A 27,120-nucleotide genomic window follows, 5' to 3' on the forward strand; every position below is an offset into this window, starting at 1 on the left:
TAGGGAAGAAAGCAATGGAGCTCTCTGGGAAGGAGCCTAGGGAAGAAAGCAATGGAGCTCTCTGGGAAGGAGCCTAGGGGAGAAAGCAATTTAGCTCTCTGGGAAGGAGCCTAGGGAAGAAAGCAATGGAGCTCTCTGGGATGGAGCCTAGGGAAGAAGGCAATGGAGCTCTCTGGGATGGAGCTTAGGGAAGAAAGCAATGGAGCTCTCTGGGAAGGAGCCTAGGGAAGAAAGCAATGGAGCTCTCTGGGATGGAGCCTAGGGAAGAAAGCAATGGAGCTCTCTGGGAAGGAGCCTAGGGAAGAAAGCAATGGAGCTCTCTGGGAAGGAGCCTAGGGAAGAAAGCAATGGAGCTCTCTGGGAAGGAGCCTAGGGAAGAAAGCAATGGAGCTCTCTGGGAAGGAGCCTAGGGAAGAAAGCAATGGAGTTCTCTGGGATGGAGCCTAGGGAAGAAAGCAATGGAGCTCTCTGGGAAGAAGCCTAGGGAAGAAAGCAATGGAGTTCTCTGGGATGGAGCCTAGGGAAGAAAGCAATGGAGCTCTCTGGGAAGGAGCCTAGGGAAGAAAGCAATGTAGCTCTCTGGGAAGGAGCCTAGGGAAGAAAGCAATGTAGCTCTCTGGGAAGGAGCCTAGGGAAGAAAGCAATGGAGTTCTCTGGAATGGAGCCTAGGGAAGAAAGCAATGGAGCTCTCTGGGAAGGAGCCTAGGGAAGAAAGCAATGGAGCTCTCTGGGAAGGAGCCTAGGGAAGAAAGCAATGGAGCTCTCTGGGAAGGAGCCTAGGGAAGAAAGCAATGGAGCTCTCTGGGAAGGATCCTAGGGAAGAAAGCAATGGAGCTCTCTGGGAAGGAGCCTAGGGAAGAAAGCAATGGAGCTCTCTGGGAAGGAGCCTAGGGGAGAAAGCAATGGAGCTCTCTGGGAAGGAGCCTAGGGAAGAAAGCAATGGAGCTCTCTGGGAAGGAGCCTAGGGTAGTGCTGATGAAGGGACGGGGAGCTTAGCATTGTTTATAAAGGCTGCACAGAACTATCCAAGTGTAAATCACCTTCTCTCTCCAAAACCAACATTGGATCCCAGTGGTGCCAGCCAGACATGCCCAGGCAGTCCATAGAATATATAGGTCAAGCCCATCAGTAGCACATGACTGCACAAAGTGAACAAACCACAAAAGGAGGGAAAGGAAAAAAACTGAGCCAAATAAAAACCCCTCTCCGGTCTCACATGCGATGGGAAAAAGACACATTTCCATTCCCAGTGGTGACCCCTCCCATAAGAGTGTGTGGGAAATTCCAGTTCACTGGGGTAGGCCCCCAGCAAGGAGGGAATGTGACCAAGTTTTACTTGTCTTATTGGATGTTTAGGGACTGTTAAGGGTTGTTGTACCTTTCCTCCTATATCTGCTGTGCTGACCCAACCTTACAGCACCCTATGGCAGTGACACCATCATAAAATGCCCTTACATAGGTAAACAGTATTGGCCAACTCAACTTCACACACCCAGTCCATGGGGCCAAAGCAATCACCCACCTGGGTCCTTATCAGTGCCTTTTAGATGGCAGAGCTGGGGGGCCTGCATTTAGTCCATGGGTGATGGTAACTCCCCATGGGCCCCATATGATAAATGAGTTGGTCTGAGGGCCAAACATTGTGACAAGCTCCACTTGTTTGGTGACCTGTGTATGGTCGGATTTAACTTCAGCTGGTACCCAGCAAACCTATCTCTGGGCCCCTTATCTTGGAGCATGGCTAGTGATGCCAAGGGAAGGGACCAGCCAAAACCAATGTAATGGTGGTCATATGCATTTAATGATATGTCTTGGAAATCTTCCCCCTATACAAAACCACTGCTGGGGTGGAGCAGTTTGTGGGCACAATGCCTTGGCCTTGGCCACTCTTCCTAAGGGATCCCATTTCCAGTTGAAACAGCAACTATATCTTCATTCTTGTCCCTCTGTATTCACTATGATGTAATTTCTGGCAGTTTCAGCCTTACCCAGACTGCCATTGTCTCTCACTCGACTACAAAGGGACAACAAAGCATTAAGGCATAGTTGATATATGGAGAAACCATCTGGAAGAAGAAACGGAATTATCTGCACAACCTCTGCTCTGGGTCTTGCCATCTCCCTACCCCTCATTCCCCAAGATTCATGACCGGGGTCGGACTGGGGTGTATGGGGCCCACCAGGGCTGCCACCCGGGGGCAACCCAACCCCGGTTGCAACTTCAAACTAGGGACGCACCAAATCCAGGATTCGGTCTGAGTTCAAAACTTAACACCCAACAGTGTAATGCACTTCCTCCTTGCAGCCACAATGGGGGAGGGATGCGCTGGCGTCTGCAGTTGACGGGGGCTGTTGGGCCCCAAAGGGCCGAGACCCACCAGGTTTTTTGCCCGCCGGCGCCGTCCGACCCTGTCCATGACTAATCCCAACACTGCTGCTCCCACAGCCGCTCACGGATACCTCCCATCCCTTTCCCATTTCGTTTTATGAGCATCTCAGGAAACCTAATTAAAGAAGAATATAAATGTGTATTTCCTGAAATGCCAAATAAGTGTAACGCATCCTATTCCTATTAAAGCGCTCTAAATAGCTCCCGACGCCGCTGTCTCATCCCGTGCTTGTAACTGGATTACTAAATGTTATCCCATTATAAATTCTGCGCGTCAGCACATTTCATACGGCAATAAGTGGCGCAACTAGATAGGCCTGAAACTAATTGCCTCCTCGTACTCTGTACAGTGTAATTATAGGAAATACGTTTCAATCCCTCGCAGCCAAAGTGTTAATTATAGTTCCATGGGATAACAATGCAACGTGGTGCTGGGTATTTCATCCAGAGGTCTATCAAATGCGCATCTGCCTAGGGAGGACACAAGGGGCGTAAGTAATAACACGGGTCCCTAGCCATAAGAGCAAATACTGAATTTACCAGCAATATTATGTACCCCACATTTGCTTGGACAGAAACAAGAGAGCCTTGGCACTCACCCATTGTCAATCTATACAGGACATTAAGGCATTCTGTGCATTAAGCTGCAGGTATGGGATCTGTTATCTGGAAACCTGTTATCCAGAAAGCTCTGAATTATGGGAAAGCTGTCTCCTTTATACTCCATTTTAATCAAATAATTCCGTTTTTAAGAAATTATTCCCTTTTTCGCTGTAATAATGTTTGTCCATATATTGCAATATATTCAAGCCGATCAAAGTGCATCTTTCCCTTTTTGCTATAGTTTATACAGGAGCAGTGGCCGCTCCATGTTGTAGCTCCCACCCTTCCCAGCTACAGTCAGGTGATCCCAATGGGCCAATAAAAGGGCAGCCATATGGGGGTTTTAACCTTGAAAGCAAGCAAGTTGCAGGTAAAATGTGTATAATGAAGCAGTAAAATTCTTAATGAATCAGATAAAAGTGTAGGACTGGCCAGACCGGGGGTGAGTGAGTGTAGGACAGGCCAGACCGGGGGTGAGTGAGTGTAGGACTGGCCAGACCGGGGGTGAGTGAGTGTAGGACTGGCCAGACCGGGGGTGAGTGAGTGTAGGACAGGCCAGACCGGGGGTGAGTGAGTGTAGGACAGGCCAGACCGGGGGTGAGTGAGTGTAGGACTGGCCAGACCGGGGGTGAGTGAGTGTAGGACAGGCCAGACCGGGGGTGAGTGAGTGTAGGACAGGCCAGACCGGGGGTGAGTGAGTGTAGGACAGGCCAGACCGGGGGTGAGTGAGTGTAGGACTGGCCAGACAAGGGGTGAGTGAATGTAGGACTGGCCAGACCGGGGGTGAGTGAGTGTAGGACTGGCCAGACCGGGGGTGGGTGAGTGAATGTAGGACAGGCCAGACCGGGGGTGAGTGTAGGACTGGCCAGACCGGGGGTGAGTGAGTGTAGGACAGGCCAGACCAGGGGTGAGTGAGTGTAGGACTGGACAGGCCAGACCGGGGGTGAGTGAGTGTAGGACAGGCCAGACTGGGGGTGAGTGAGTGTAGGACTGGCCAGACCAGGGGTGAGTGAGTGTAGGACAGGCCAGACCGGGGGTGAGTGAGTGTAGGACTGGCCAGACCGGGAGTGAGTGTAGGACAGGCCAGACCGGGGGTGAGTGAGTGTAGGACTGGCCAGACCGGGGGTGAGTGTAGGACAGGCCAGACCGGGGGTGAGTGAGTGTAGGACTGGCCAGATCAGGGGTGAGTGAGTGTAGGACAGGCCAGACCGGGGGTGAGTGAGTGTAGGACAGGCCAGACCGGGGGTGAGTGAGTGTAGGACTGGCCAGACAGGGGGTGAGTGAATGTAGGACTGGCCAGACCGGGGGTGAGTGAGTGTAGGACTGGCCAGACCGGGGGTGGGTGAGTGAATGTAGGACAGGCCAGACCGGGGGTGAGTGTAGGACTGGCCAGACCGGGGGTGAGTGAGTGTAGGACAGGCCAGACCAGGGGTGAGTGAGTGTAGGACTGGACAGGCCAGACCGGGGGTGAGTGAGTGTAGGACTGGCCAGACCGGGGGTGAGTGAGTGTAGGACAGGCCAGACCGGGGGTGAGTGAGTGTAGGACAGGCCAGACCGGGGGTGAGTGAGTGTAGGACAGGCCAGACTGGGGTGACTGAGTGTAGGACTGGCCAGACAGGGGGTGAGTGAATGTAGGACTGGCCAGACCGGGGGTGAGTGAGTGTAGGACTGGCCAGACCGGGGGTGGGTGAGTGAATGTAGGACAGGCCAGACCGGGGGTGAGTGTAGGACTGGCCAGACCGGGGGTGAGTGAGTGTAGGACAGGCCAGACCAGGGGTGAGTGAGTGTAGGACTGGACAGGCCAGACCGGGGGTGAGTGAGTGTAGGACAGGCCAGACTGGGGGTGAGTGAGTGTAGGACTGGCCAGACCAGGGGTGAGTGAGTGTAGGACAGGCCAGACCGGGGGTGAGTGAGTGTAGGACTGGCCAGACCGGGAGTGAGTGTAGGACAGGCCAGACCGGGGGTGAGTGAGTGTAGGACTGGCCAGACCGGGGTGAGTGTAGGACAGGCCAGACCGGGGGTGAGTGAGTGTAGGACTGGCCAGACCAGGGGTGAGTGAGTGTAGGACAGGCCAGACCGGGGGTGAGTGAGTGTAGGACAGGCCAGACCGGGGGTGAGTGAGTGTAGGACTGGCCAGACAGGGGGTGAGTGAATGTAGGACTGGCCAGACCGGGGGTGAGTGAGTGTAGGACTGGCCAGACCGGGGGTGGGTGAGTGAATGTAGGACAGGCCAGACCGGGGGTGAGTGTAGGACTGGCCAGACCGGGGGTGAGTGAGTGTAGGACAGGCCAGACCAGGGGTGAGTGAGTGTAGGACTGGACAGGCCAGACCGGGGGTGAGTGAGTGTAGGACAGGCCAGACTGGGGGTGAGTGAGTGTAGGACTGGCCAGACCGGGGGTAAGAGAGCGTAGGACTGGCCAGACCGGGGGTGAGTGAGTGTAGGACTGGCCAGACCGGGGGTGAGTGAGTGTAGGACAGGCCAGACCAGGGGTGAGTGAGTGTAGGACAGGCCAGACCTGGGGTGAGTGAGTGTAGGACAGGCCAGACCGGGGGTGAGTGAGTGTAGGACAGGCCAGACCGGGGGTGAGTGAGTGTAGGACAGGCCAGACCGGGGGTAAGAGAGCGTAGGACTGGCCAGACCGGGGGTGAGTGGGTGTAGGACAGGCCAGACCGGGGGTGAGTGAGTGTAGGACAGGCCAGACCGGGGGTAAGAGAGCGTAGGACTGGCCAGACCGGGGGTGAGTGGGTGTAGATTTGTGCCTGTAAATCACACTTTGCACACAGCGCTGTGTTCATTAATGAGCCTTTTGTTGTTCTTACAGGAGGCTACAGACAGTTATGTTGGGGGCTAAGTAACAATTTCTGTTGATAAATCTGTATTCCCTGCCGAGACCCTTGGGCGGATACACAGACAGGTTTGCATTCCATCGGAAATGAGATGTTGGACACAACCAACACCACTAGCCCCCCGGAGTCACAATGCAAGGTGCTTGTTAGCATTCCAAAGGGAAAGGGCAAGGTAGGAAAATATTGACTTTAATAAATAATGATTTTCTCCTGGATCCAGGGGTTTGTGCAAAGTTCATTGTGTGGTTACGTCTCAGAGCAAATTGATGAACCTCGGTTAAAATTTCTATTTCACTTTGTCACCGGGTTTTATACCTCTGCCTCCTACTCCTCAGCTCATTGTGCGAGCGCTAAATAAGCTCTAATTCCCTGCTGAAATGGAAGCCGTCTGAAAGGAAGGGTGACAAAGGGAATGAAAGGGCTGGAAATGAGCAGCGAGCGAGTAAACATACTTGTTTCATAGAGGCTTGAAGTTATTTCAACAACTTGTATTCAATCGGCGTGTTTGCTTATTTTATGGTTTAGGCCTGTGTGTGGCTTTGTTTGCCTGAGAGCATCGGCAGGACTCTATAGGCCAGCGCTTCTCCAGTCCTCCCTCCAGAGGTTGAGCCTTTGGTCATAAGAAGGTTACAGAGATAGGGAAACATTGATGTGTCGGCCATTGTTCCAAGAATATCTGGGACATCACCCCAAATCGCACCCTAACCAACCTTAAAGCTGGGCCTTCCCATGTATCTAGGGGAGCAAACAGGCATCCCCCCAAATCCCACCCTAAATGGGGCCTTCAAGCTAGGCCTTCAGGTGTATCCAGTGGCGATTCTGGGCTGCTGCCGCCCGAGGTAGCCCCGATGATGTCCCCTCTCTCCATTTTTGCCACCTCTGGTAACTGGCCGCTCCATGCCTCCTAAAGGTAATGTTCTCACCTAGCATCACAGCAGGAGTGACCCTGGGTGTATCTAGGTGACCAAATAGGCATTCTGCCCAAATACCACCCTAACTGGCCTTCAAGCTAGGCCTTCAGGTGTATCTAGGTGACCAAATAGGCATTCTCCCCAAATACCACCCTACTAACTGGCCTTCAAAGCTAGGCCTTCAGGTGTATCTAGGTGACCAAATAGACATTTTCCCTAAATACCACCTTAACTTGCCTTGAAGCTAGGCCTTCAGGTGTATCTAGGTGACCAAATAGGCATTCTTTATAAATACCACCCTAACTGGCCTTCAGGTATATCTAGGTGACCAAATAGGCATTCTCCCCAAACACCACCTTAACGTGGCTTCAAGCTAGGTCTTCAGGTGTATGTAGGTGAGCAAATAGGTATTTTCCCCAAAATCCACTTTAAATGACCTTCAATCTGAGCTCCCCACCACCACTGCTCCAAGTTTTAGTTTGGAAACCACTTTTCTATGGTGTTGCAAAAAATCCCTTGTGTCTGAATATTGGGACCCCTTTTGGGTAGGAAGGTGTTAGAGAACAAGATGGAAACAGCAGCGCACAATGACACCAGCAAAACAGAGTCAACATGCCCATTATAAATATCTACCCATATCTATCTACCCACCACCCTGTCAATTGTGCCATGCCAATAATAAGGGAAAAGTGAGTGTTCTTGTATAACCATTCAGTTTGCCCCTATTCTGTTGGCACAAAAGAAATTAAAGGAAACCCTCAAAGGCAGAAAGTTTGACTGGGATCCCCATTTCATTCCAGGAGGTCAAATCAGCTACTGGGGCAAAATAGCATCAAGAAAAGGTCAGTGTGGGAGTTATTTCATATTTAATTAAAGGCTTCCAGCGCTCTTGCTGCAGTAGGGCCCCTTGTATGTCTACCTCATATCCCTATCCATTTGTTGACACCATACTATAGTTTAGAGTGATGGATGCACAAAAGTGTATTCAGGTGCTAGCTGAGCAGGTCAGTGGTTGGCCATGCATATAGATTTCCATGTAGCACTAATCTAACTGACCAACCTAGTGGTCTGTTAAATGGTTCCCTTCAGGGAAGTGGGTTCCCATGCAGTCTGAGCTGCGCAATGACCTTATACTCGAACCAGCAGGGTCATCAGACCAGTCATTGGCTGATCCAGGGCCATCTTCAGCTGAGGTGGGACCAAGGGCAAAAGACACCTTGAGACAGCTGAATTAAATGACCATCAGCTGATGTTGAACTACATCTCTGACAGATTTCAGCCACCAGTGGGCAGCACTGATATAATGTGTTACTGTCACCATCTTGCCCTACTATACCAAGCTACCCAAGCTCTAAATCCCATGGTCATGCATTTGCTCTAAACTAAAACTCCCAGTATCCCTTTATAACCATTAATATGAGCTGTATGGACATGTATATGGCACCCCTGTATGAAATGCATCGCAGCTACCCTCAGTGCTTCCTTTAGACTTTAGGAAGTAATTAATGAAAACTATAAGAATTTGTACCTACTTACAGATTCACACTATTATTTGAAACAAAACATGTCAATCACCTACAAAGTGTCGATTAACTGTCAGGTAATAAAAGTTGCATAGTTCGCACCAGGCCCATAGCAACCAATCAGCAAGCACCACAGATTGAATGTAAACATCCTATGGGTTACCATGGGATACTAGGCCTAGTGCAAAGATTGTGACTTTTATTACATTATCCCCCGAAGAGTCTGAAATCTCCAGTGTAAGAAGACAAGGCAATAAATCAGTGCATGCCTATGGAAATACAGTAGGATGGAACAATGTGCCCCCAGGCAGTGCAGGCCAGCATGGATTTACTAAGGAAATTGCAACTCTGAATTCTGAATGGGGCTGGGCTTGTCTAAAGCTAATGGTACAAGGGTTGTTTTCTTTGACAACAGTACAACTATTTCTACTGTGGCTTCAACACAGCGTCTCTTTTCCCTCTAGGGGAGAGACCTATCCAAGATCCAACCTTGGCCACCTACTGTCTAAAGTAGGAACTACAATTAATGATTTACATCAAATACTATTCAATGAGCAGATGTGGCCCACCAAGGGATGTTTTAGGCCCCTAGCGCGCTGCATAGATGAACTTGATGGCTATCAGTGTAGCTACTTTGTGACATAGTAAGTTAGGTTAAAAAAAAGACACAAATCCATGAAGTTCAAACTTTTATGTCTATTTTAAACCTGCCTAACAGAAGAAGAAGCCTCTCCAATTTGCCGCTTAGGGGGAACATATTCCTTCCTGACTCCAAGATGGCAATCGGACCAGTCCCTGGATCAACTTGTACTAAGAGCTATCTCCCATAACCCTGTATTCCTTCACTTGTACTGAGAGCTATCCCCCCTACCCCTGTATTCCCTCACTTGTACTGAGAGCTATCTCCCCTACCCCTGTATTCCCTCACTTGTACTGAGAGCTATCTCCCCTACCCCTGTATTCCCTCACTTGTACTGAGAGCTATCTCCCCTACCCCTGTATTCCCTCACTTGTACTGAGAGCTATCCCCCCATAACCCTGTATTCCTTCACTTGTACTGAGAGCTATCTCCCCTACCCCTGTATTCCCTCACTTGTACTAAGAGCTATCCCCCCATAACCCTGTATTCCTTCACTTGTACTGAGAGCTATCTCCCATACCCCTGTATTCCTTCACTTGTACTGAGAGCTATCTCCCCTACCCCTGTATTCCCTCACTTGTACCGAGAGCTATCTCCCATACCCCTGTATTCCCTCACTTGTACTGAGAGCTATCTCCCATACCCCTGTATTCCCTCACTTGCTAAATACCCACCCAACCCCTTCTTGTACCTATCTAATGTATCAGCCAGTACGACTGATTCGGGGAGGGAATTCCACAAGCTCACAGCTCTCACTGTAACAAATCTTTTCCGAATATTTAAATCCCTTCTTCTAAACGGAGTGGGTGCCCTTGTGTCTGCTGGATATATATATATATATATATATATATATATATATATATATATAAACAAGCTATTGCCTATTCATTTGGTTTCAAACTTTCCAGTGAAGTTGGAGGGATGAAAAAGTCATTTAGGCAAAGTAGTGCACTCATAGTAAAAGTACAGAAATCAAGTGGCACAATATTGATAATATTTCCTAAAATAAACATCTGACGGTTTGTAAATAAGTTAAAAAAAAAAAAAAAAAGTTGCGGAACTTCAACTGATTTCACTGAAAACCTTCTAGTTTTCTAGACTTTTAAGTTTTAGCCCTGACGTTTAAGAGCACATTGCTCAGGTTTCTGTGCATTTTAGTTAGAGACTTGCGCCCTCAGGTGGCAATACAAAGTAACTGTATAAATCTCATATCTACAGTATTAGGCAACCAATGCCTTGCCCTGAGTTTCCAGTCTGTATGTGCCCTTTCTGTTCCTTGCCATCCCTATGATTTTCTTTCTGCCTTGCTTCTCTTTAGCTCTGGGACCCTATTCCCATCAGCTTCCCAAATCGTCAAAACAGTAGGACAATGTGAGAGAGGATATTTACACTGGGCCCCAAGCATTACATGGGTCACTTTGGCCCAAAATACAGATAAAAGCACAAGTCACATATTATATTTTGTAAAAGTTGTTAGAAATTTTGAGCATATAATCCAGGAATGTCCAGCATACAGCCCCTCCGCCTATTGTTCGACTACAGCTCCTATCATACTATTATAGTGGAAGGCTCACAAGTAGTTTCTGTTAGTTGTAGTGCAACAGCATATTATTTACTGTATCTGCCCTTTTCTGTTATAGGAAAAAAAAAATTCTGAGCTTCTCTGCCCCCCCCCCCACACTTTTCTTACCCCATGCCCACTGGAATTAGGGCATATAGATATAGTTCCCATCCCTCAGACTTTTAAACCCATGTAAAAGTCATACTCTGAGAAATTATGATTAACAATGTATATAGACATGTTCTGCTTGGCTGCACAGAAATGAGTACAGTCTGCAGCATGTGATTAAATAGCAAAAAATATATGAGAGGAATGGTAACAGGTAAGTATATGCAACAAAGTAAAGTGCACCACTTAGGTGATCTTTAATTAGACTCCAATCAATTGCACCATTCTGGGTTTATGACTAGTGCTCATCTGACCAGATACAATGGCAGCTTAAGGAAAACTGAAACTGCAAGCTGAGCCAGTAATGCCTTCATAGAAACCAGGGCCAGCAGACACAAATAGTTCTACGCTCACATGAAAATGGCACGTTTTAGATTTATATTTAAATACACAAAATCATCACAAAAATACAAATCACTTTCCTGAATAATAAATATGAATTATTATGAATCATGATTGCTATATGTTGTGAATTACAGTTCCCAGCAGCCCCTGTCAGATCCGAAGGGCTACGGGCTGACTGTACCTGAGTTAGTGAATAAGGCTGGGAAACTGACCCACCTTAAAAATATGGTCTGTGTACTGTAGCGGGTCCCTTAAATATATATTAGGTCAAGTCCACGTTCCACATTAATAATAATTAAAACTTGGTCCATTCATAGATATTTTAGGCCTAAATTATGAAAGAATGTAAAATCACTAATATAAAAGACACTGATTCACTTTTGCTCTTGACCCACAATGCATTGCTTACTGGCGTTATATAAATAAATGATGATGAGACGTCACCCTTTATGTTTAGCTTGTCTGCCTATTTCAGCTTTGCCTTCTTCATACGCCAAGTGTAATCTCTGCAGTCCTCTAGCCATAAAGGCTGCCTGCTCATCCCCTCCAAAATGTACGATCCACTTCCTTAGCTCTGTGTCAGAGAAGTGTGAGCTTTGGGGCAGGCAGATGTCTGACTGGGTCCTCACTGGGAGATCCTTACCCCTCTTTACTGGGAGACTTGGGAGGATTTGTATTTGTGAGTCCAGGGAACCTAAATGGAGATAAATAAAATAATCCTCAGGTTTAACATTCGATATCAATTGAAATCATTTCAGCTAGGGGTGCACTCACATGATTCAAAGAACAACTGGACCCAGTGTCTATTATCCCACTGCTACTATAGGCACCATCTCTCCCTACTATACCTGCTATCCCACAGCCACAGTCCCTTCCCAGAGGCTATTATCCCACTGCTACTATAGGCACCATCTCTCCCTAGTCCCTTCCCAGAGGCTATTATCCCCCCACTGCTACTATAGGCACCATCTCTCCCTACTATACCTGCTATCCCACAGCCACAGTCCCTTCCCAGAGGCTATTATCCCTCCACTGCTACTATAGGTACCATCTCTCCCTACTATACCTGCTATCCCACAGCCCCAGTCCCTTCCCAGAGGCTATTATCCCACTGCTACTATAGGCACCATCTCTCCCTACTATACCTGCTATCCCACAGCCACAGTCCCTTCCCAGAGGCTATTATCCCCCCACTGCTACTATAGGCACCATCTCTCCCTACTATACCTGCTATCCCACAGCCCCAGTCCCTTCCCAGAGGCTATTATCCCCCCACTGCTACTATAGGTACCATCTCTCCCTACTATACCTGCTATCCCACAGCCACAGTCCCTTCCCAGAGGCTATTATCCCACTGCTACAATAGGCACCATCTCTCCCTACTATACCTGCTATCCCACAGCCCCAGTCCCTTCCCAGAAGCTATTATTCCCCCACTGCTACTATAGGCACCATCTCTCCCTACTATACCTGCTATCCCACAGCCCCAGTCCCTTCCCAGAGACTATTATCCCACTGCTACTATAGGCACCATCTCTCCCTACTATACCTGCTATCCCACAGCCCCAGTCTCTTCCCAGAGGCTATTATCCCCCCACTGCTACTATAGGCACCATCTCTCCCTACTATACCTGCTATCCCACAGCAGAAATTGGCAGATGTGCCCTTCCAGCAGTACCATAAAGCATGCTACAGTTACTTTATTCATAAAGGACAATTCATTCCCCTACAAACAGGGCAAACAGATAATGTTATGTTATCAGAACAATCTAATACAATGAGGCATGGATATACTGTAACCAGCATTATACCTGGGCGCCTGGGGCACAAACTGGCATTGCATTTTCCTGTAAAGTCTTGTATGTGGAAATCTCTATGAAGGCTGCAAGATATCAGTTTCCCAGAATCTGGAGACTAAAATAAAAATGTATAGAATCACAAAAAACTTCCTTTCTCCACAATAAGCCTGTCAATTTTGTATATCTGTTTGTAAATTTCCTCCCCCCCAACACTTGTCTCCATTGAGTGTAATACTAAGGGTGGGAATAGGGCTGCCACCTTATTCTTCAGGCCTTGTTGGTTAATAATGTTGGGGCAGAGAGGGGTGGAGTTGTGATGTTTTGGGGCCACTGGGCCAGGCAGGGACTGCTACGCTTCAGAATAGCTGGTTAGCAGGGAGAGAGAGGACTTTGGAGAGGTTCGGAGGCAGGTGTCCAACTGGCCAGTTGCAAAAATGTAAGTTGTACTGACTCTTTACAGGCCACAAGTGAGACCTCACATTAAATAAGGGTTGCCACCTTTTCTTCCGGCCCTTACTGGCTGATGACGTGCGGGGTGGGAGCATGTCTGAGAAGGGGCAGAGTCATGAGTAGCCAGGGTTTGGGGTTATACAGGGGAAGGGAAGCGAGGGGGATTGGGGCAGTTCTGACACAGGCCCTGGGCCACTTTCAACTATGGAGCTCTGGAGGTCGAGTTGGTAGAAGGGTGAACTTGATGTTTCTCAACTTCAGCTACTATGTAATTACCGGTAATTTAAATGTAACCTATTGACCATAGCAAGAAACCCATTAATATTACTATTCCATAAACTGAAGTCTCCCAAAGTTTTCAATCTGAGCACAGAAGCCTATGCACAGGAGTACAATAAGTGCCACTCACTATAAACAACTGAATACTCTCCACTGCCGCTTCAGCTCATTCCAGGCAGCAGTTGTGGATCTCACTTACCTTCGCTATTGCTCTGTCATTGCGTTTCTCTGTATGTCGGCCCTTCTTGGCTTTGCTGGAACAGTACGGCAAGTGGCTGAGCCTATCCAGTGGTAGCAGTGATGAGCTAGTAGCAGCACTAGGAATGGAGGTTCTCTGGCCTAAACTCAAGCAGGCTCGACACGCTGTGCAAGTGCGGGGTCTCAGCCGCTGCTCTGAGTGCCTTGATACAGAAGGGCAATGGGGGGTCATGGGGCTGCTGTAAGATATAGATGTTACAGAAATATAAGTCTGATATCATCATAGATTTAAATCCAGCTGCAAGTAGCTTGTATGTTCTCCTGTGCCTGATTGGTTTTCTACAACACTCCAAAAACATAGAGGCAGGGTAATTGGCTCCTGACCTGATAAACCTGGCCCTAGTGTGTGTCAATGTTATAGGGACCCTACACTGGGGCAGGGACTGATCTTAAAGGAGAACTAAAGATGGCAGGGTAGTACATTAGGTTCCGTACAAGCCCAAGGCACCCCTAGCCTTTTAGCAGGGAAGATTTGTGCCCCCAAAGATTCCCCAGTAGCCCCCCCATCTTCTTTTCTGCTGATTCCCTGCCCATACTCTGTGCTGCTGTCACTTACCTGAGCTTAGGGACCCACTCACAATATACTGTATATATAGAATATACATGTCACACTATACTGTATATATAGAATATAACAGTCACACTATACTGTATATATAGAATATAACAGTCACACTATACTGTATATATAGAATATAACAGTCACACTATACTGTATATATAGAATATAACAGTCACACTATACTGTATATATAGAATATAACAGTCACACTATACTGTATATATAGAATATAAATGTCACACTATACTGTATATATAGAATATAAATGTCACACTATACTGTATATATAGAATATAAATGTCACACTATACTGTATATATAGAATATAACAGTCACACTATACTGTATATATAGAATATAACAGTCACAATATACTGTATATATAGAATATAAATGTCACAATATACTGTATATATAGAATATAAATGTCACAATATACTGTATATATAGAATATAAATGTCACAATATACTGTATATATCGAATATAAATGTCACAATATACTGTATATATAGAATATAAATGTCACAATATAGGGCAGATTAGTAATCTATTCAGATTTACATTGCATGGCAGATCTGAAACCAGTGCAATTAGCATCAGAATTTAGTAATCAGACCTGTAGAACCAGTTTATATGTCAAAACTCATTTTCTGCTTAATAATTAGCAACGACCCCTTTTGTTTTAGCTTCTCAAGAGCCGCTCAGAGCATGTGACAGTTCTAACAGAATCTAAGATGGGGAGCCCCTGTAACAATTCTAAAGACCTATATCATTATTACTACAGGTATGGGACCCATTATCCAGAATGCTCGGGACCAAGGGTATTCCGGATAAGGGGTCTTTCCGTAATTTGGATCTCCGTACCTTAAGTCTACTAAAAAATCAATAAAACATTAATTAAACCCAATAGGATTGTTTTGCATCCAATAAGGATTAATTATATCTTAGTTGGGATCATTTAAAAGGTTCTGTTTTATTTCTACAGAGAAAAAGGAAATCAGTTTTAAAATTTTGAATTATTTGATTAAAATGGAGTCTATGGGAGACGGGCATCCCGTAATTCGGAGCTTTCTGGATAACGGGTTTCCGGATAAGGGGTCCGTTACCTGTATAGAGGTTCTGGGGGGTAGTAGGGGGGGGGGGGTTGTAGGTTCACCTTCCCCAGAGGGCTTCCAGGGACACCGCATATACTAGATGGAGCCTGGAAGGTAGGAGTATGTGCATGGCATGTTTGCCGGCCAAGGGGGCCCTTAGAGTCAATGCTATATATATCTCTAAAGGATGATACAAATAACAATAAGGTCAGCAGGGAATATCTGTGATACCTTTGTATGCGATTCTTCCCAGTGTCATGGTTGTTACAACTGGCCTTCCTACTCTGGGCTGGTTTCTGGGGGCTGTAGCACTTCAGGAGTTGCCCTATGGTGGTGGGGAAAGTGCATCGTAGCGTTGTGTCACTTCCTCTCTTTGACATTCCTGCAAGAACAAAGAAAAGTGTGAAAACTCCAGCTTTCTACAAAGGAAATTATACCCTAATGATATCTCACCTTGGCGGGACTTTCTCCAGATGAACACACAATTTCTTTGTTTGTGGACCCCTTGTCCAACATGAATGCAATCAACATACCCTGCTTGTTGCTTTAGGGTGAAGATACACAGAGCTGCTTAGTACCTGTCATGGCCAGAAAATACCCTGCCATAGACAATCCTCAGAATTGCCTCTGCTAAAACACACACAGTGACAGTTAATGATCAGCATTGTCTGTTTCTGTAGCTGTGACAAGTAGCTGCTACTAGTAGCTCAGTGTGTCTTCACCCTAAATAACAAAAAATCTATGTTTTTTGCTGTTTCTGGAGCTTAGCAGGACAAAGAGAGAGACTGAAGCTTCCCCTGGGGGCTGAGGTATGTAATTAACTTCCCATTGCACAGTTAACACCACCTGTATAATGGACTTCTGCTAACAAAACAGTCACACCGAAGGGTGAAGGTAGGAGTATAGTGGTTCATATTCATATTTTTACTCACCGGAAAGGATGAGAGGCAATTGTTACATCTGTCCTACTGTTAAAAGGACGGCAGCAGATCCCCATTCTATTAGTCCGTGTCACTGCATCAGTGCTCACAGTTACCTATCATGCAAGGCTGCACAGGGATTCCCTTTGCCTGAAAAAAAGCCATACCATTAACAAAACACACACTATTACTGGTTAACTTTATACTATATGAAGTTATGTTCTTTTTATATTTAACCCACCCCATAACTTATAAGAAATAAAACAGTTATTTTATCAGAAGGGGGTGCCAACTGTATTCTTTAAAACCAAACACATATAATATCTACTTTTTGCATGGCTAAGTTGAAGCAGATTTAGCATTCAGCAGGGCTGCATGGAAAGTAGTGCAGCTTGCAGCAGGAATCCAAATTAACTGTTAATTAGCTATACAGCTGTGCACTGAGGTTTTCTGTTTTCCATTCTCTGTTCCTGACTCCTGAAACAAAGTAGCAGAAGTCAGTTCTCCCCACAGGTCTGTTAAGCAGCTGATTTCTGCTGCACTGTTTCAGGAGTCAGAACCAAGAGTACAGATAACAGATTGGGGTTTCCGTAACAACTACATTAACCAATAACTTTCCAGCCACTGAAAATGTGTAATGAATGTTTATCGGGAAGCTGCATAGAATTACATATTCTCAATAAAGCTGTTTTGGGGTGGATATCCCCTTTAATATATCTCCTGTTCACCATAGCCTGTCCAAGCTGCTTCCTAATTGGTTACTACACACAGAGATGTCTGCTCATACCATGTCACTAGGGAGACAGTGGCCCAGTCCTGCCCAGTCCTTGCCTGTAAGTGTCACAGAATCCTATGCTGAACTCACCTTCTCCCCTGGGCAACACTCATGGCACAATCACTTCGGCTCTTCCAGCTTGACTGACTTTCTGTGAGGCTGGTATAGTCCAATCAGAATGAACTAGCTTGCCAATATCAGCCAATAGTAGAGGGCCTAGAGTGGGTGGGAATTGGAAGAATCTGACACAAGTTAATGTAAGGCTGGGGCAGACCACCTGACTCAGGCTTCTTGTTACCAGAGTAACAAGGAGTGGGAGGGGCTGGGCCTGCTGATTTACACAGATGAGCTTCAGTAGGCAGGAGTGCAGCCTGGCTCTCTGTGTGTGTGAATCATTAATGGGTAGAAATACAGGGGAAAACAGTTTGCTGCTGCGTTCTCTCACACAAACTATAATGAGAAATTAGTCTGTTCAAGCTTCATGGGGTTTGTGGGTCAGTGGTTATTAACTACCCCGTAGGAATATAAAGGTGTACGTGAAGGGAAGTGTATGTAATCTGCTGCAACCTGGACCTGGGTTACATGTGCATTAACCTTACCCATAACCCCAAAAGAACAAATTGTGATTAGACTGGTCCTCTCTGTGATCTACTGAATCACAGTGAAAAAGTCATAGTGACCCTTAGCATGGGGAATTGGATCCATAATGGACAAAGCTGTGTGTAAATCTGTGTCTAGGGTTGTCACCTGGCCGGTATTTTACAGGTCTGGTCGGTTAACATGATGCCTGATGCCAATGTTATTAATAGGGAATAATTATAAAAATATAGGAAGGCTGGTATTTTTTCTCAGAAAAGTTGGCAACCCTACCTGTGTCCCATACAAGTCAAACTGGCCCTACAGGACCCCAAGTGAAGTGCTGGGAAAGTAAGGGATAATTTGCCCCCCCAGTCCTACAAACCAGCTGATTTCCATCCATGCTTGCTCTATGCCCTTGTGTGCTCGCAGCTTCAATACAAGTACTGAGATTCAGGTGTACCCCCGACCCATTCACAGTATGGCCACTGTGGCCCTGGGCCCGGTGCATAAGCAAAGTACTGTGAAAAACTGGCTTTTTGTCCAGGGGGATCCAGGGGGAAGAATAAGATGGCAGTGTGGCGCTCCTAAAGTACAACCCTGGGTCAATGAAGTTTTCAGCCAACAGGAGCACCACACTGGGGTCTCAGAAAAGCGATTATAATCACTGGGGGCATCTTTCCTTCTCCTTTGGTGGATGGTTCAGCTTCAGCTGGTATAGCAATGTAGGTAAGAGGTTTGGGTGATCTCTGCCACCTCAGCTGGCAAATAGACCTGGTGCTCCCTGAGTGTGGTGAGTTCCAAAAGAAGTGTACAAGCACTTTATAGATATAAAGCAGAAAGGGAAAACTCTGGTGAGAAGGTGAATAAAAAGTAAATGATAAAACAGAAGCAAAAGGAAAAGATAATTTAGGTAAAGTGAATTTGTAGAGAATCAGTATTAAAGGGGTGGATCACCTTCAGAATGGCCTTTTTATTACTTATCTTTCTATTTAGGCCCTCCTCTATTCATGTCCCTGTCTCTCTTGCAACCATATAGCCCATAAAATTTCAAGCTAGAGAGCTGCTGAACAAAAAACCTCAATAATTAAAAAACTGCAAATGAAGACCAATTGCAAATTGTCTCAGAATAGCATTTTTTCCCCCATCATACTTAAAGTTCATGTAAAGGTGAGCAACCCCTTTAAGAAGGGACGCACCAAATTCCAGATTCGGTTTGGGATTCAGATGAAGCCTTTTGCCTGGGTTGACCACATCCATTACCATGTGACAATGGAAGGTACAAATGTTTTTGCATGCTTAGGCCTTTGCTAATTTTCATATCCAAAACAGGGTTCAGATTTGGTTTGGACTAATTGTTATAGGGATTCTGTCATGATTTTTATGGGGTACTTTTTATTTCTAAATTACACTGTTTACATAGCAAATAATTTACTGTACCGTTTAACATTTTATTCTTGAACCAACAAATGTTTTTTTGCTGTAATATTGGTGTGTAGGCGCCATCTCAGTGCATTGTGCCTGAGTCTGAGCTTTCAGCCAGCGCTACCCATTAGAACTGCTTTCAGCTAACCTATTGTTTCTCCTACTCCCATGTAACTGGAGGAGTCCCAAGCCGGACTTGAATTTCTTACTATTGAGTGCTATTCTGATACCTACTGGGAGCTGCTATCTTGCTCCCTTCCCATTGTTCTGCTGATCGGCTGCTGGGGGGAGGGGGGCTATCACTCTAACTTGCAGCGCAGCAGTAAAGTGTGAATGAAGTTTATCAGAGCACAGGTCACATGGCTGTGGCACCCTGGGAAATGAAGAATATGGCTAGCCTCATGGGAAATTTCAAAATTAAATATAAAAAAATCTGTTAGTGTTTGTGAAAAATGGATTACAATGCAGGAGAAGCTCTATTAACTGATGGGCTTTGAAAAAAACATGTTTTCCCATGACAGTATTCCTTTAATGAAAAAAAGTGGATTCTGTGACCAAGAAATAAGGAGAAAAAGAGAAAAAATGTGTCGATTTCCCTCTACTCCGCCCATGGACCAGGCACAGTTTGACTTTTTGATCCAGAGATCAGGTCCCCTAAATGGAAGTGATTTCTTCCCACTTGTGGCTAAAATGCTGTCGTTGAGATTTTAGGGACTGTCATGTGTTTTTAAGCCTAAGCAACTATGTTATGCTTACAGGCTGCTAAAGACACTGTTGGCCAAGGCCACTGTTGGCATCACGGCTGCAGTGGGTTACCCAACTGAACCCTCCTCTTTCTCAGAGGAACAGGAAAGACAAATAGACAGTTAAAAATGACATTTCATCTATAAGCCACGTCCCCAGAGGAGCCGCTAATGTAACACTTCTGTTGTTAGGAGACCATTCTGGAAATAAAGGGATTTTTTTTTCTGCACGTGGATCATTTTGAAACCATTTAGAATAATTATAGGGGGACCTCCATGCCAAGAAACGAGTTGATTTGTTGCTTTGGCTTCTATTTTATTTTCACTGTTTTATCCGTGAGTAGGCTTAGCCAATATCTAGTTCAGTAATCCAAGACGAGAGTATGATGTTTATGACTACTAAAGGCCTCATGAGGACTGCCGGGAGACTGCTCTCATGGATGAGTCCACAGATCTGCGGGGGAGCTGTTTCCATAGGAACCACACATGGTAAATGTCATTTAGTACATCCCAGATTAACCATTAGAGTCTGAATATTACTGGCAAAAAATGTATCTATTTAGTATATTCTGGCTGTTTTCGGGAGACGTAGAGGTTTGGAACAGATGTTCTTTAGAAACAAAACAATATGGTGGAACACTGCCTTGGAACGGTGACTGCTTAAACCTGCCAATCCTGAGCAAGAAGAGTCTTTCCCAGGCCAATTGTTGCAAAACAGAAACTCACAACCTTTCCATTTCCAGTATCTATAGCTGTGTTGTTTTTGCTGGAGGCACAGCTGCTGAAGGCAAGAGTTGGTACCAGTGGTGCAAGATCGCTGGACCTTCTATGTTTTCTGCTGGATGGCAGAGGTCGTCAAAATGCTTTATCTGCCGTTAGTGGCATTTTCCTGCAATTAAGCCAGATCGTAATGTGTTTTACATACATTTGTCGCCCGTTGTAGCACTGATTTCCCATGGGCAACAGGTCTCTAACTGACAACCCTCTTTTAGTTAAGAGTTAATTTGGCTTTGGGGGTGCAACATCTTGGCAATAACACCCCAGCCTGGTCTTCAGCAAAGAGTTCAAATTCCCACTTATTATATATGGCAAATAGTAATATAAATAGACTACAAAACCCAAACAAGGGCAAGACTGGAGTCCAAATAATGGAAACCTGGGCAAAATTAGGGCCACAAACTAAGAGGGTACAGTTTATGTAAGTCAGGACGTCCAGCCTGCAGCCTTGCAGCTGTTGTTATACTACAACTCCCACACCCCCGACAGCCTTTCTGAAATTCATGACTCATGGAATCAAATACATCTTAGCACGTCTGGCAGTATTATCTGTAACAGTAGCACAAACAGTGCAATATAATTGCACTAGATGGCACCAAAGACATTTGTAAATCCCTGTGCTTTTCTAGAGACAGTTAGGGGCAGATTTATAAAAAAAATGTGAGAAATCAGAACTCAACACAGAAAAAATTCAACCACTTCTATTCCCACTTTCTATTCATTTCTATATGATTTTTTTTAGTTCATCATTTGATGAATACTTTTCTAAAAATACCATTGGAATGAACAGCAAAAGGATGTTTTTTTCTGTGTTAAACTCTAATCTCACATTTTAATAATTCTTAATATTTGCTAGAAAGACACGTAACAAATGTGGTATCATCATCATCATCATCATCATCATCATCATCATCATCATCAACATTTATACATGTAGTGCCAGCATGTTTTGCTCTAAAGCAGAAAATTCTACAGAAATGATATTACAGTTATAGGACCCATTATCCAAAATGTTTGGGACCAAGAGTATTCTGGATAAGGGGTCTTTCCATAATTTGGATCTCCATACCTTAAATCTACTAAAAAATCAATAAAACATCAATTAAACCCAATAGGATTGTTCTGCATCCAATAAGGATTAATTATATCTTAGTTGGGATCAAGTACAGGTACTGTTTTATTATTACAGAGAAAAGGGAATCATTTAACCATTAAATAAACCCAATAGGACTGTTCTGCCCCCAATAAGGGGTAATTATATCTTAGTTGGGATCAAGTACAGGTACTGTTTTATTATTACAGAGAAAAGGGAATCATTTTAACATTAAATAAACCCAATAGGACTGTTCTGCTCCCAATAAGGGATAATTATATCTTAGTTGGGATCAAGTACAGGTACTGTTTTATTATTACAGAGAAAAGGGAATAATTTAACCATTAAATAAACCCAATAGGGCTGTTCTGCCCCAATAAGGGGTAATTATATCTTAGTTGGGATCAAGTACAGGTACTGTTTTATTATTACAGAGAAAAGGGAATCATTTAACCATGAATTAAACCCAATAGGGCTGTTCTGCCCCAATAAGGGGTAATTATATCTTAGTTGGGATTAAGTACAGGTACTGTTTTATTATTACAGAGAAAAGGGAATCATTTAACCATTAAATAAACCCAATAGGACTGTTCTGCCCCCAATAAGGGGTAATTATATCTTAGTTGGGATCAATTACAAGGTTCTGTTTTATCACTAAAGAGAAAAGGGAAATCAGTTTTAAAATTTTGAATCATTTTGATTAAAATAGAGTCTATGGGAGACGGGCGTTCCGTTATTAAAAGCTTTCTGAATAATGGGTTTCCGGATAACAGATCCCATACCTGTACATGAGTTATTATTTCGGCCTGTTAGTGCTGCAACTGATCATGCAGTGCAGAAAAAATTATGCACCTTATTTTTATTCACCTTTGCTAGTGCATTGTTTCACAAAACATGTTACAGTGGCTTACTAATGCTCACCAAAATGCAGGAATTGGATTGAGAACTAGTGTTCTATAGCAGTGCCAGGAAACCTAAATGCAGGGCGGGGGGGGGGGGGGGGTACAGGCAGAATGAGGGCAGAGCCAAGGTACCCTGACTCCTGGATACCTTATATGAGCATCCACAGAGTTATTACTGTGTTGTATTATATTTGCATCAAAAAGTTGAGACATTGACGTGACCTTAGAGGTTGTCAATATTAAGTCAATACTATTTGTCACCCTTAAATGGTTAATATTATTTCCAGGATATTGTGCCAGTGTTAGCTGGAACCTAGGGTCTCTTGACATTACAAGACAATTTGATATTATCTCTGTTTAAAATGATTTGTATTAGGACCCAGAGGAAACCCAAGCAGACTTGGAGGAACAAATAAGCTTCTTGCAAACTTCTTGTGTATTTTGGACTCAAAGTCAGGTCCATAGCACTGCTAACCACTGAGCTACAGCACAGCCACAATATTGCATTGGGGTATAGGAGCTGTTTCAAAATAGAAGTAAGAGAGAGTAGCATACATTGTAGATAGGAAGAGCAGGGATAGGAAGTAGTTAAGAACAAAAAGTAGACAGTAGGACAACATTCCAACAGTGGTATCTTATGTCAGTATTGTCTACGCTGGGCCTTAGGTTGCTTAGGTGGAACTCCCAAATCCTGCTGGCATCCAAAGTCAGGAGTTGGCTTTGGCCTGTTCCCTAGCATCACATAGTTCTCTGAACCCAGATGAAACAAGCCAACTAGATGCTGGAACTAGTGGGGAGCTAGTCCCCATAAAACCTCATACTTATCTGAAGCCAGTATTTAAACATCATTTAGAAACCAATGTATGATACATTGGTTTCTGAATGATGTTTAAATACTGGCTTCAGTTAAGAAGTAAATTATAGATGTCCCTGAAACCTTTTGGTGAGGGTCTTCTTAGCATAGTTTGGGGCTGGTTCCTGGAGGGCCTAGCCTTAATGTCAGTAGATTAAAATTTAGGGACAATGTCTTCTTTATTTCCTAGATTCACCCAGAAGTCCAACCTGAAGACCAGTTAGATTGAGATTTTTGCTGAAGACATATTCTTGGACCTTTTAGGGGGACTTGAACTAAAAAAAATCCAAGAACAACTGGCTGGCTAAAGTCTGATGTATTAATGGTTTGGAAGGTTGCCCATTGTGTTTCAAGTGTTTATGTATTTTACTTGCCATTTATATTGTTGCCTTCGAAAATCAGATTAAACCAGATTTAGACTGCTTTTTTCTTGAGGCCAAAGATGATAGTTACCAGCTCCAATTTTGATGATGTTCTTCCTAAATTCTGTGATTTACAGGGACTTCTAACACCTTCCCACAGCGAGCGGAGATGAAACAATACCCGGCCTTTATTCTTTCACACATTATTTGCGTAGGGGCAAGAGACTTTCTCAACTGTACATCTGCTCTCTGATTAAATCAGTTTACGGATAGAACAGTCATAATGAGGAGTCTGTTCCCACCCCCACTTTCTTCATCTGAACTTCCGTAATGTCTTGTTAGTGAATAAAACACGGAGATTAATTGCAGTCTAAGGGCAGAGGGGATGAAGGGGCAAATACAGTATGAGCTGATGCCTTTAGGGAGGGAGTCAGGATGCTATTGCATCACAGAGACGCTAAGGATTGTCTGATGATCACATCAATAGGGGGCGCTCTGGTTCTTAGAATGGAAATTTCTGGAAAAGCAGAAAAAAGAATTACATGTATGTAACACTGCATAGTCACTTCCAACCAGTAGTGGCCTTTCATTCATTTGGGCTGTATATTGTTTTATAGGAAATAATAAGCCCTAATAAATCCTATAGCTATCATGTTAAAATTATGTAATGAATATTATTTGCAGATGTTATTTTATAGCCTGCGTCTTATTTGCCCATGTATCAGTGACCAGAGATGAGTATAGCAAATGGAGCTCATTTAGTAGTGCAACTTAGTGCAGCACAACTTCAAGTTGCCATGTTTTCCCCACAATTCCAGCAAAATACTGGCAGCAAGGTGGCAATGCAATGCATTAAACACATGAAACTGCACATGCAGTGCAATGCAAATCAGTTGCAATAGTGCTGAAAGCACCGTTGATGACAGTGTCACAATGATGTTGGCACCCAATTCTCTAGGTGCTCTGACGCAGTGAGCAATGAGGTGGCGGTAGCTCCAAGGTTCTCCAGCACCCATAGGTACACTGTATGTCAGGGGTCTCAAACTCGCGGCCCGCGGGCCATTTGCTGCCCTCGGTACAATATTTTGTGGCCCGCACCAACGCCGAATGAATGGATTGCGATTTTTATTGCGATTCAAGGGATAATGCAAGGCACGGCGGGCGGGAGCTGCTGATTGCGAAAATGATGTTATGCCATCATAACAGTTATTATGGGAAGACGTAAGGAGCTAATTGTGCACACAGAACGTCTTCCCATAATAACTGTTATGATGGCATAACGTCATTTCCGCAATCAGCAGCTACCGACTTTTTTTTGTGAAATCCCTTATGCGGCCCAGCCTCATCCTGACTTTGCCTCCTGTGGCCCCCAGGTAAATTGAGTTTGAGCCCCCTGCTGTATGTGATTCATCTGAAAAGACTGGAGGAACGCATTGGCTAATGCAAGTAATTGCTTTAGATGTAAAGTAAATACCTTTAATGAATGGCGGCAATTTGCCCAATGACTACAGCAAACTGTGCATGACCGCAAGACTTTGTTAATAAGCCCTCACAGTACAACTGTAGGCAGGAAGAGTCTGGGATACAGAGTACAGAGTACATTGGGGAAAATGGTTATACTTTAGGCCAGTGTTGCCCAGTCGGTGGCCTTTAAATATTGCCCATTATTTTGACCTTCACAGGTGCTTGGCTGTGGGATTGAGCTAGGTTGAGTTGGTGCCCATAAACTGGATGTGGAAGGGATTTGGGATATGCTTTCCCATGTATCACTGCTGTATATAGGAGTTTGTACATGAACCCTGTGCCATAATTCTTGCCACGTCAGCCAAGGACCAGAGACCGACTATAATACAATATTTTATCTTCAGAAGACAAACATTTTTGACCAACATTTGACTGCAGAAAAGGAAGGAGCTGGCACTTTAGAAGGAGCAGACGTATATCGGGAGCCAATATGCCCACTTAACTCTCACCTGGACTTCAAGTGAACCTCACAGGGACGGCTGGCCACACAGCTTGAGAAACTTTAGTCATTTGTAAACACTGTGATGTATAACTGGTTTCTGCCTTTAATTTCTCATCAAAATGAATGTTTAATAAGAAATAAATACCTTCATTTACCGAGTAAAGAAGTTACATCATTCCATATTAACCATCCTCTCTGGGAGAAGTGAGCCTTACCTGCCTGCCATTGCTACACCAAGACTCACAAATAGTAAGAGGATCCTTGTGTGGGGACAAGAAGTGCCATTGTCCTTAGCCTGTGGCGTCACTGAACCTCCACTGAGAGGAGACAGTGATTTCATATAAACACTTTGCTGTGGGTGTAATGGAGATCCCTTGATTCCACAAGTAATTAGAGTTACTCATAAAGGAATTGAGAGTCTGGAGTGTTAATTGTGCCTGGGGGGTTTATGGGAACTCTACTAATTGGGGCTCTACAGGATGGCTGTGAAACATTCATTTTGGGATAGTCAGAGCTGTCAAGGCTACAAAGTGTATGACCACTTCCAATATGTTGTTGATAGTAGCATTACCTGCTACAGGTCCTGGCTATTCTAGATCCCCAATTTCCCCCCACTGGGACTGATACCTGAACCACTCAAACACCATTTCCACTGCTTTGGCAGGGACAAAACAACAGGAACCAGGAAGAGTCAGAATTCCAGGTCTCTGCTAAAGCAACTGGATTGGCCAAGTTATTTGATAATCCAATTACTTTGATTTCTGCCTTCCCAGTGTAAGAGCAGGATGAGAGAAGGAAGAACAGATTCTGCACCACACCAATAGGGGGAGCCATAAACAATGGCAGAATAATTGGTGCTGGTCACAGAATGATATAGAATAAATAAGAAAAGAAGTCAGACTGTCATATAAGCTCAGAATGATCTAAGACGAACATCATCGTCACCTGAAAACACCATAGAAATAATAAAAATGTCAAATGAAAAAAAAAAATTACATCATTAACAACTAGATTAACAAGTTGTAAATGTTATTTATTTCCACACTTTATAAATAGTCCCAGATCCTGATGCACACTGGCTATAGGGTGTGGGATTTGTAGTTTAACAAAAGCTGAAGGGTTGCTAATTAATCCTCTGTCCCAGATTTGTATAATTTTTCTCCCCCCTTTAGATGGGCATCCAGGCTTTTTGCCTATATAGGGATCTCCCATTTCTCTACCTTTGACTCTGCGCTGGTGTAAAGTATCTGTAACTGGAAATGGTTGAGGAAGTGTCTCACTTAAAATAGATCTTCTT

The 27,120-nt window shown here is 44.7% G+C and overlaps 1 protein-coding gene across 3 annotated transcripts; it reads right to left on the bottom strand.

Annotated features, from left to right (window-relative positions):
- Nucleotides 1-10,801: 10,801 nt before the first annotated feature.
- Nucleotides 10,802-17,355, bottom strand: LOC100493666. Of its 3 annotated transcripts, none has more exons than XM_002937971.5 (6): nucleotides 17,217-17,355; nucleotides 16,364-16,501; nucleotides 15,663-15,813; nucleotides 13,715-13,952; nucleotides 12,799-12,901; nucleotides 10,802-11,681 (listed from the first exon to the last, which is right to left on the bottom strand). In XM_002937971.5, the coding sequence occupies exons 3-6, from the start codon at nucleotides 15,809-15,811 to the stop codon at nucleotides 11,428-11,430; spliced, it is 744 nt and encodes a 247-aa protein (XP_002938017.3). In that variant the 5' UTR covers nucleotides 15,812-15,813; nucleotides 16,364-16,501; nucleotides 17,217-17,355; the 3' UTR covers nucleotides 10,802-11,427. The 3 variants fall into 3 exon arrangements, with proteins under 3 accessions (XP_002938017.3, XP_004915114.2, XP_004915115.2); XM_004915057.4 differs by having other exon boundaries at nucleotides 17,139-17,217; XM_004915058.4 differs by lacking the exon at nucleotides 17,217-17,355 and adding an exon at nucleotides 16,680-16,758.
- Between the last annotated feature and the right edge of the window lie 9,765 nt (nucleotides 17,356-27,120).

The sequence above is a fragment of the Xenopus tropicalis genome, chromosome 6 (assembly GCF_000004195.4).
Source record: "Xenopus tropicalis strain Nigerian chromosome 6, UCB_Xtro_10.0, whole genome shotgun sequence".
NCBI classification, from domain to species: Eukaryota; Metazoa; Chordata; class Amphibia; order Anura; family Pipidae; genus Xenopus; species Xenopus tropicalis.

What these genes read in the sequence shown, in the direction of transcription:
- LOC100493666 (XM_002937971.5), bottom strand. Translation starts at nt 15,811, where the DNA reads ATGTCAAAGAGAGGAAGTGACACAACGCTACGATGCACTTTCCCCACC. An exon ending in GGGAAGAATCGCATACAAAG is followed by an intron (nt 13,953 to 15,662) that starts GTATCACAGATA and finishes TATATCTTACAG; the next exon opens with CAGCCCCATGACCCCCCATT. An exon ending in ATGACAGAGCAATAGCGAAG is followed by an intron (nt 12,902 to 13,714) that starts GTAAGTGAGATC and finishes TTTTTATTTTAG; the next exon opens with TCTCCAGATTCTGGGAAACT.